The sequence below is a fragment of the Mangifera indica genome, chromosome 4 (genome assembly GCF_011075055.1).
Source record: "Mangifera indica cultivar Alphonso chromosome 4, CATAS_Mindica_2.1, whole genome shotgun sequence".
In the NCBI taxonomy this organism is placed as follows: Eukaryota; Viridiplantae; Streptophyta; class Magnoliopsida; order Sapindales; family Anacardiaceae; genus Mangifera; species Mangifera indica.
Window position 1 is genome coordinate 13,101,259 of NC_058140.1, and position 10,925 is coordinate 13,112,183.

Sequence of the window (10,925 nt, forward strand, 5' to 3'; positions counted from 1 at the left end):
TATTACCCCCTTGACTAAAAGCTTGTTCTACTGCGACAGTTGATACCGGTGCTGCTAGAACTTGTTTAGCAATAGCTGTCAATATTGGAAAAGTTGATGCGTGTCGACTCCACCATTCTAAAACTGGAAAGTCTTTACCTATATTGCTGTCACCAAACTCAAAAATAGTAGTTAAATAAATATCAAGCTCCGAGGTGGAGCCTAATGTTCCTCTTGGTCTTTTGCCCCTTTGCATCATAATACGATCACCATAACTCATATTTTGGGTTGATGATGGGGCAATAGGTGGCAGAGAGGAAGAAGAACCACCATAAATTAATGCATATTCAGCATAAATTTCTTTAATTAAATTCATAATATTAGTTATAGTTAATGAAATATTAACTTCATCTAATTGCAAACATTCATAATATAATGTCAAATAATCTGTGACACCATCTAATTTAAATCTAGGATCAAAAAAACATGCAACAAGAAAAAGTTCTGGAATTATTTTATAGTAATTTAACCATTTTGTTTTCATTAAAGAAACAGCTTCTTGTAAAAGAATATCTTGTTCGGCTTCTTGTAAAGCTCCAATAATATTAACAGCTTCATTTAAAAATAAATGAGAAGTGGGATAATAAACCCCACTTAAAGTATATGTTGCATTATTAAAATTTTTTAATACATTTAAAATTTTTGAACAAATATCCCAATGTTGGGGATATAATATAATTTGTGGCACATTTTGTGAAATAAATGAGCATAATAAATCCTTATAATCAAATGACTCGTTGAGTAATTCATATGTTGAATTCCAACGAGTCGGCACATCTTTAGGAAATCTTTTTGGTCTTTTATTATGTTGTTTACAAAATTTACCCCATTCTTTCATAATTTGGGGATGTGTCCATAAATATGAAATTGCTATTTTTATTGGACTAATAAAATTATTAAGACATTCTAAACCATCTTGTACACATAAATTTAACACATGACATGCACATCTAATATGAAAAAATCTACCACCTAAATTAGGTCTGCAAATTTCAATTAATTTATTTATTGAGGCAGTATTTGAACGTGCATTATCAAATGAAATTGAAAAAATTTTATAAAGTAATTTATATTCTTCTAATATTCCTTTAATTATTCTATAAATATTATCAGCCGTATGTCGTTCATCAAACATCCTAAATGATAAAATTCTTTTTTGTAATAGAAAATCATCATCTATCCAATGACAAGTTATACCCATATAAGAGTGAACTTGCCAATGGTCACTCCAAATATCACTACATAGAGATACACGTCCATTAAAATTTGTAAAAAATTGAATTAACTCTTTTTTTTGTTTTTTATATAAACTAAATAATGTTCTTTTTAATGTATTTCTTGGAATAGTTTTATATGCAGGATTTAATGCAGTTTTACAATAATTATTAAAACCTAAATTTTCACCAAAACTAAATGCTAAATGATCTATTGCTACCATTTTTGCAAATTCTTCTTTACTTTTATTATCACTATACATAAATAAAGATTTGTGTGTAGAAGAACCATACCCGGTTATTTGTGTTTGACCTCGGCTTTGTCCCATTTTTTCCGGATGTTTTGACTCCAAGTGCCTTTTGAATGTTCCGTATCCACCTCCTTGTTTGAATTTGTAAATTCGCCTACAATAATTGCAAGCAACATCAAAATTACCATCTTCCTTTTGCATTTTCTTGAAATGAATTTTGAAAATATCGGATGTAGGAATTTTTTGAGATTGTTGTTCCATCTCCATTTGTTGTTGATGTTGTTGTTGTTGCTCCACCTCTTCATATTGGTTTTCACTTTCTTGTGAATGAAAATCATCTATAAATTGATTTTCATTCACATTTGATATATGTGAATATTGACCAAATCTTCGTGAACCGGAAGAATTTCCACTACTTGCCATTTTTTGATAATAAATAAAATTAATTATATAAATAAATTATATGATTAATTATAAAAGATAATAAAATAATAATAAATAAAATTAATTATAGAAATAAATTCTATAATTAATTATGAATTGTATAAAAAAAATTGAAATTGAAATTAATAAAAAAATAAGAAAGAATTTAATTAAATTTAAGAAAATTTAATTGAATTGAAAGATTGAGAGAATATTAAGAGTTTAAAGAATGAGAATGAGAGTTTGAAGGATTGAGTGAGAGAGTAGAGAGATTGAGATTTGAGAGAATAGAATTTAAAGGGGTATATATAGAAAAAAAAATTTTTGAAAAAAATTAGAAATAGGGGGGTAAATTGAAATTTCAAAAAATTACAGGGGACCAACGGTCCCCTGCAACTTCACTGATACTGAAAATTGCAGGGGACCAACGGTCCCCTGCAAATTTTCTTCAAAAGGCAACGGTTCCCTGCGCAGGGAACCGTTGCCTTTTTAAATAAAATTCAAAAAAAAATTAAAAAAATTTCAAAAAATTTTCAAATTTTTTTCGGTTCAGCACAGTAAACCACCGGTTCATAAACCGGTGTGAACCGGCGGTTCCACGGTTTCAATTTATATGAACCGGAACCGAACCGTAGAGCCACGGTTTCGGTTCCGGTTCACTGCCGGTTCCGGGTCTGCCGGTTCCGGTTCCGGGTTTATCCGGGCCGGTTTCGGTTCGGTTCACGGGCCAAACCGGCCCGTGGCCAGGACTACATGGGTCCCTTTTATACGTTAGAGATGGAAATTCTTTCTCTATTTTTTATGCTCTTTTCTAATATGTAACTATTAAAGAACATATCTTCATACTTGTTGATGTCAAAATTTAGAAAAGAGGTCGTCATTTGAGACAAGGAGGTAAGACGAATTTGAGAGGCCTCTTACGATTTTTAAAAGGAAGGCTCATGGCTATGGTCCCATAATAGTTTATATCAACAACTTAAACTTAGCTTTAAAATTATAGTAAGTCTTTTTGCCTTGGCAATTGATAAAATTACATGTTTAGAAAGACTAATGTTATGTTGGATAGTCGAATCACGTGTCATATTATACGTTAAAAATCTAATTTTTTATATTGTATATCAAATATTGTATCATATTATATAATATATCTTTAAAAAAAATTAATAATAATAATAGTAAATTTAATTTACATATTATTATTTTAGAAAATATTATAAATATCTTTAAAATTTTAAAATTTCTTATATACATATATTATATCATATAATACATGTATTGTATCAAATTAATTTAATATACCTTATGATACTAGCGTTTATATCATATTATAAGATACTAATAACTATAATGTTATGTGCATATGATGTGTATATATTACTATGTGAATCAATAATTATTTATTATCATATAATAAAGTATTAATAATAATTTATTATTATATAATAGACTTTATTTCATTATTAAAATTATTTATTTATGTGGTAATATATTATTATATTAATTTAGAAAAACAATGATTTTTCTTTATTTTTGGTAAGTGTTCATATAATATATAAAAGAATATTAATAATAATAATAATTAGTAGTTGAAATGTTTATGTTTCATTTGTGATCGTTCCTTGATCCTCTGAAGCACTAGACGAAGTTGATATTTAACTAAAATCCGGTGAAGAATATTTTAAATTAAATATGTTTCATATGAGCAACAGTTGCGCATTTTCATATAGAATTGGATAATATTATTCCCCTTTTTATGCCTTGTGCTAAGTGGACAGTTGATCTTTCCTCAATTTGGGAGACATATATTTCTTTTTCATTTACACAACATACAACAGTATTGATATCAAAGATTAGTAAAACTGATAGAATATTAGAATTTCTAAGATAAAAGCTTAAGTTCAAACTTCTATCGAAACTTTGATTTATCTAATACAACAGTTGTTAGTCTAGTCATTGTGTTCCGAGTTTATCGATATTGGTTTGGTCATTGTTTTCTTGGTTTATCGTTCCAATAAATACAGACAAGGTCTTCGGTTATAAAAATACGGATGGGGTTGATATGGTGACTGTTTTTCGGATTTACCGATTCAACAAATACGGACGAAATCCTCAATTATTAAAAAAAAACATACATCAGTATTCTAAATTTATGGGATTTTAATTAAGATTAATAAAAAAATACATAAAAATATTAATCACTTATCAATAATATAATTTTCCCCTCTAGGGTCGAATCAACCAATCACAACCACTTCGATAGGTAAATAGAAAATATAAAAGATTTAAACTTATGTCCTTTAATGCATATCACTCAAACTATCTCTCGGATTTCGTAATACAAAAATGTAATACAAAATTGTGTTTATAATGTTGCATGTAAATTTGAGTTCAAAGTTTCATAGAGAAGTTGATACAGGAAAGAATATTAATTTAAATGAATAAACTAAAAGGGTAGTTAGGGTTAATACGGCATATTAGGTCATGCAAAATGCTCCTGCTATCATTACAACTCCTGTATAGATAAACATATACATAGACATATATTATAACAATCTGGCTTTCTCATGCAAACACTCAACTTCACCTACCAAGCTAACTACCACTCTAAATAATCTTTTATTTAGATAAGCTCTTCCACTTCCTTACCACAGATTTTCGTATCACTTTTCTTTTTTCCTTCATTTGCTGACATGGGTTTGCATGGCTTTGGATGTTTCATGATGTTGCACTTAACTATTCCTTTCAATTAAGGATCTTTGCTTTTGCTCAGTCAAATGAAGTTGCTTTCTTTATGAGTTTTGACGTGCTTCTTCTAGTCCTAGAAGTGTTTCCATTGGATTTAATGGTGATAATATGAGAATTGTACAGAACTTAATGGAGCCACTGAGGCAACTTGTGGGATTGAAAGGATGGGATTACTGTGTTCTCTGGAAACTCAGTGATGATCAAAGGTAAAATTTTCTTCTTCTTTGTGATGTATGTTTATATATGCATGTAGCTTTTGGAGCTTTAGTGATGATAATGTGACTGTGTTTTGACTTAGATTTATTGAGTGGATGGATTGCTGTTGTGCTGGAATTGAGATGATGAATAATACTAAAAGTAATGTTAATGGTGGAGAGGAGCTTCAATTTCCAGTTCTTCCATGTAGGGATGTTATAATTCAGCATCCAAGAACCAAATCTTGCCAACTTCTTTCTCAACTTCCTTCTTCTATTCCCCTAGACCCTGGGTAAATATTTATACAAGTTCATTCATCGACTCTTGTAAATAACTTAATCTGTCATAGTTATACGTATAAATGTTTCAAATATACATCTAACTATCTGAGTTCATAATTCAGGTTTAATCATGCACAGACTTTGATATCAAACCATCCAAGCTGGATAAACTTCTCTAATAGCTCAGATGCAGATGTTATGGAGGTACACATCACCATTAACTTCTCATGTTTATTGATTTAACGTTCGCATTGATAGATTATAAGTGCATCCATTGCACTTTTTCCAATAGGTGGATTCAAATTTAATTGAGCTCGAGCTTGACACAATTTAAGTTGAGCTAAACTCGAGCTCACAAAACTTGTCACAAAAATATTTCAGCTCGGCTTGTTTAAGAGAAACCAAACTTGAGTTTGAGCTCAAATCAAGCTTTGATCTCCATTTAATAGTAAAATGATATCGTTTTGATTTCTATGAGTGAAAACGATAATGTTTTAGTTAATTCGTATTGAATTTTTTAGGTCACAAGCTTAATGAGTCAAACATCTCTAAAGTTTAAGTTCAAAAATATTTAATTCTTAAACTTGAATTTAAACTCGAACTCGCTTAAACCAAGCTCATTTCAAGCTCGTTTGAATCAAACTCAAGCTTGAACTTGAACAAGCGTGGCTAGAATCCAACCCTACTTTTTTCTTGCTAAAAGAAAATGTTATATCTAACATTACTTTCCTCTACTTGCGATAATTTCCAGGGAACAATTTGGACTAGGGTTTTGATACCAGTGGTGGGAGGATTGGTTGAGCTGTTAGCAACTAAAGAAGTATAATTTACACTCTCTACTTGTTCTATTTGTTACAGTAGCATTTTCTTTGAATGAGACACTTATAATTGGTAAGTTAAATGCGCAACAGAAATTCAGAAAAATACATAATATTTATATTTCATGATATCAGGTGCCTGAAGATCCACATGTGATTGATTTTATCACAGCCCAGTGCAGCATATCAATGGAGCAGGAAGTTGCCATGATCAATACAAGCAACATGGATGCTAGTTTCTCATCACCAGTTAACAATATGAATGGGATGAACAATGATATTCATTTGGAGCCACAAGTTTCAACAGCATTAGAAAATCTAGATCATCATCAGTTTCCATATGATATCTCCTGTGATCGAATTCCTTTGTGCAGTAGTACTTCTAGTACTACTCCAATGAACTTCTTGCAGCAATTTAATTTCACTGCTACTGCCTGTGAAAAGCAAATGAACTCTTTCCATTCTTCATCACGATGTGGAATAGCTCATGAAGAGATGGATGCACAATATGCATTGATCAGTAAATCAGAGGTTAATATGCATATGCAGTTGATGGAGCCAAATTTGGCCAACGAGGAGCAGCTTCAAGGGAATGAAAAGGACTCGAACAAACTGGAGAACGGCCGGTCGGATTCGATCTCAGATTGCAGTGACCAGATTGATGATGAGGATGATGCTAAGTATAGGAGGGGAACAGGGAAGGGACCTCAATCTAAAAACCTTGAAGCTGAGAGGAAAAGAAGGAAAAAGCTCAATGATAGGCTTTATGCTCTTCGAGCTTTGGTTCCCAAAATTTCAAAAGTAAATCATTCTTCTTTCTAATTTCATGTTTGAACTTGTAACCATAACTAAACCTTATCAATTTTATAGAATAATTCGATGTTCCATGTTCTCAGTTGGATAGAGCTTCGATTCTTGGGGACGCTATCGAATTTGTGGAGGAGTTGAAGAAGCAAGAAAAAGAGCTTCAAGATGAGCTGGAGAAGCATTCAGATGATGAAGGCGGCAAGAACAATAATGCAACCATGAACGAGAACCACAACATACTGAAGCCCGAGATTTTCAGTCAAAATGGAACGATTCTTGGGGCTAAAACTGAACATGATAAAGCTTCAAATAGATTTCATGGGGGCGCAAATGCTTCAGATAATGGCAGAACTCTTCCCAAACTGAAGAATCAGGACATAGAAATCACTAGTGACAAGGCACAACAAATGGAGGTAACGTCCCCTAACCATAGTATCATCTTCTTCTCTTAATTAAATTGGACCTAGATATGTCAATTTTATGTAAGCTTTAACACAAATTAACGAAATAAAATTTTTCAATCTTACCTTCAGAGGATTTACACATAAAATATAAAATATAAAATTAAAATTTTAGAGTTATAAGAATATTTGGAATCTCATATAATTTGAAAATTTAAATTTGTAATCATCAAAGTGACATGTCTTTTGCTCCATAAGTATTGTCTAAATGACAATTTTTAATAGATAAAACTATAGTGTATTAATTTCTGAAAGAAAACTTAGCTAATATATAGAATGTTATTGGACCTGCCCATCAAATGTTCAGTAAACTTTGAGACTTACATTAATGTTATCTACCCATATCATAACCTAAGTATATTGAACTTATCTTTATTGATTGTTTAAAACTATTTATGAATTATCATTAGAGTATTTGATTATTCAGTTTTATTTACCCATACAATAAAACTATGTGTACCCACTTTGGATACACAAATATATACACGTTTATATCTGTCATCATGTGATTGGATGATTTTGAATTAAGAATAAAACAATAACTAATCATATGATGACACATATAAGTGTGTATATAATTGTGTATCCAAAGTGGGTATACATAGTATTACTCTTACCCATATCATAATCTAAGTATATTAAATTTATCTTTATTGATTATTTAAATTTATTTATAAATTATCATTAAATTATTCAATTATTTAGTTTTATTAAGCCTAAATAATGATTAATGTTAGCCTACACATGGAAATTTTCTAAATTTTCTAATATTTTATTGTATGGTATATTTGTACGTTTATAGGTGCAAGTTGAGGTGGCACAATTAGATGGGAATAAGTTTTTTGTTAAGGTGTTCTGCGAACATAAGCCCGGTGGATTTGTGAGATTAATGGAAGCTTTGAATTCTTTGGGACTGGAAGTAAAAGATGCCAACATAACGAGCTTTAGGGGACTTGTTTCAAATCTGTTCAAAGTAGAGGTAATTAAGAATAATTAACGCGTTTTAGATAGCAGCGTTAAACTAATCTCCCTTAGTATTAATTGTTCCAATTATTATGAACCTAATTCTTGGTGGCAGAAAAGAGACAGCGAGACGGTTCAAGCTGATCATGTGAGGGACTCGTTGCTGGAGCTAACGAGAAACCCATCTAGAGTATGGCCTCATGAGATGGCAAAAGCTTCAGAAAGCATCAATGGAATGTTTAACAATCATCATCAACAAGAACACCACCTTCACAATCACCATATGAATTCCCACCACCAGCAGCTCCACCACCTTCATAACTAAGTATTATGCATAATTTCTTAGAGATTGACCCTATAAAGAGGACACTTCTTAGACCTTAGTTTTAATCAGTTTCCATTATGTATGATTGCCAATAAGGACCCTTCAATACAGTAACTTAGTGCTAGTAATGCTTATACATATATGTGATAGAATACATATACAGTAACTCAATAAACTCAACAGTTCACACTTACATCTGAAGTGTATGAAACATTCAACAAAATTCATCACAGTATGCGTATAAAATATAATTTACTAAACTATACATTTACCCGAATCTTATTAAATTAAAACAATATTAATGTTTGCTCCTACCTTCATCTTTAATGGATACTTAATTAGCTTGTTTGTTTCAACACAAATAGAATTTTCTTCTCCTTGCGCAATTCAATACAACAAATTTCCCATCACTTAATACAATTTAAATAACAAAACTGCACATGGGAGGAAGAGAATCCCAATGTTCCATCTTTGAAAAGCGTGGCTTACAGAAGAAAAACTAGTTGGTTCCACTGATGGCAATGGCGAATCACTTGTGGAATCAGTACTAGAGGAAGTAGCTTCTTTTACATCAATGCAGAACCTCATTCCTCCAAGGCAATGGCCTGCAACATTACAAATAAACCAATACTTCTTCGCCTCTTTCAGTTTGACTTCATCGTTTCCACTCTCGTATTCACCTAAAACTCCACTGCTCGCATCGCAAGATCGATATGTCGCCTCTGTTACATCATACACGTTATGTTGCCCCTTGCTGTACTTGAAGACTACATCATATAATCAGAAAAACAAATAAAAGTCTTCCAAATTACAAAATATTCATAGAAAAAAACTAAGTAATGAGAGTGATAAAGGAAGGAGAAATTATCATACCAAGAACATCACCGACTGTGAAATTGTATTGTTGAGCCCATGAGTCAAAATTGGCTTCCGTGTTCCAGTGTTGCTCATCACCAACCGTATAAACTTCAGACTTGATGCCCTTTAAGAACAATAAATTAATCATAAGAAAGAGTAGTACTATTGAGTATTGACATGGGAAGATCGTCATCTTATAAGCTTGAAAGAAAATTAATGGAAGAACAGTAATGGAATGTTATTGACTGGAAGGATGTATCGAGATTATTTCTATGTGAAGCAAAGACTCAATCAAGATGTCGCAGCCAGTGAAACTAATCATTTTTCCTTTCTGGGATCATTTTGCCTGGTTTTCAATTAATTAAGCTTGTATAATAAATACTATATATATTACGCCAACCGACTTATTCCCATTCAAAGTATACTATTTTTCTAAGTTTTTACTCATTATTTCTTAAATAACTTAAATACCTATTCATAAACTATTTAAATTAACTAAATTTCTTAGTTTTATGAGTAAAATTATCATTTAATTAGTGATATTAAAAGAATAAACAAAACTTTATCTCATTTCCTCCTCTATACTCTAAATATTAATAATTTCCTTTAGACTTAAGTTTTGAAAAAATTATATTTCTTTTGCTTCATTTAGGGTTTCTTCAACAACAAATGTCTTCGTCAGAGACAATAATTAAAATCCTGGGGACTGGGTGATAATTTGTTGGGGGTGGACAATAGGATATTAAGATTTGAGCCATCTATGAATGAGGTTGATGGATAGGCATTTCTGTTTGTTAGGAATACTAATTCGCTTTCCCGCCCTGAAGAGGGGAAGGGCATTGATGGATACATAATGTTCGAAATGATTGTAGACGAAACTTGAAACAAAAGATATATCTTCTCATTTTTTTTGCTTTAACTGCAGGTTTCTTGTATACATTAATAAGACTTTTAACATGGTTAGACTGATGATTCAAAAGCCTTTGTCCAGGATTATGCTATTGATTTATAACATCCTCAAGTATAAGTTAAGGATATTTTGGACCATCAACCCTTGGCATCAACTTCCCCAATTTTCTCCATGGAATCATTCATTTTAAAGGTGAATCCACACCAAGTCACCTAACTTGAAAATAACATTTTTGCAATGCTTATCAATCTGTTGCTTGTATTTGTATTTTTCACTTTGCTTGAGAATCCGCCTTTCCAACTGTGTACCTAACTCCTTGATCACTTTAGTTGACCTTCAGGTGTATAAAGTTGAGTCATCTTTGTGTTATGGATCCAAATCTTCTTCCACAGATTTCAGTTGTTCTACTCTAATGATAGTCCTGGTTTGGACAACCTCAAATTGTGTCTTGGCTGCTACATTATCATCATCAACAATCCCTACTTCTATTCTTTCCATCTTGAGTTGGACTACTTTGAAGTCCTGTTTTGTTTGTTGCTCTTTTTGTATCTCATCTAGTTCTTTCCCTACAAACTTTCCTTTAACTTGGGAATAACTAGTGTCACACCAAGCAAATAAATGTTCACTGTACTGAA

The 10,925-nt window shown here is 31.5% G+C and overlaps 2 protein-coding genes across 2 annotated transcripts; one reads left to right on the top strand and one right to left on the bottom strand.

Moving 5' to 3' along the window:
• Nucleotides 1-4,638: 4,638 nt before the first annotated feature.
• On the top strand, nt 4,639-8,755 carry LOC123214053 (transcription factor ABORTED MICROSPORES-like). Its single transcript, XM_044633751.1, has 8 exons — nt 4,639-4,878; nt 4,971-5,159; nt 5,271-5,352; nt 5,900-5,968; nt 6,102-6,767; nt 6,863-7,186; nt 8,037-8,213; nt 8,313-8,755. Exons 1-8 carry the CDS (start codon nt 4,781-4,783, stop codon nt 8,520-8,522), a joined length of 1,815 nt encoding a protein of 604 aa, XP_044489686.1. The 5' UTR covers nt 4,639-4,780; the 3' UTR covers nt 8,523-8,755.
• A 178-nt stretch (nt 8,756-8,933) lies between these two features.
• On the bottom strand, nt 8,934-10,788 carry LOC123214301 (basic blue protein-like). Its single transcript, XM_044634063.1, has 3 exons — nt 10,726-10,788; nt 9,396-9,504; nt 8,934-9,289 (listed from the first exon to the last, which is right to left on the bottom strand). Exons 1-3 carry the CDS (start codon nt 10,786-10,788, stop codon nt 8,934-8,936), a joined length of 528 nt encoding a protein of 175 aa, XP_044489998.1.
• Nucleotides 10,789-10,925: the final 137 nt, after the last annotated feature.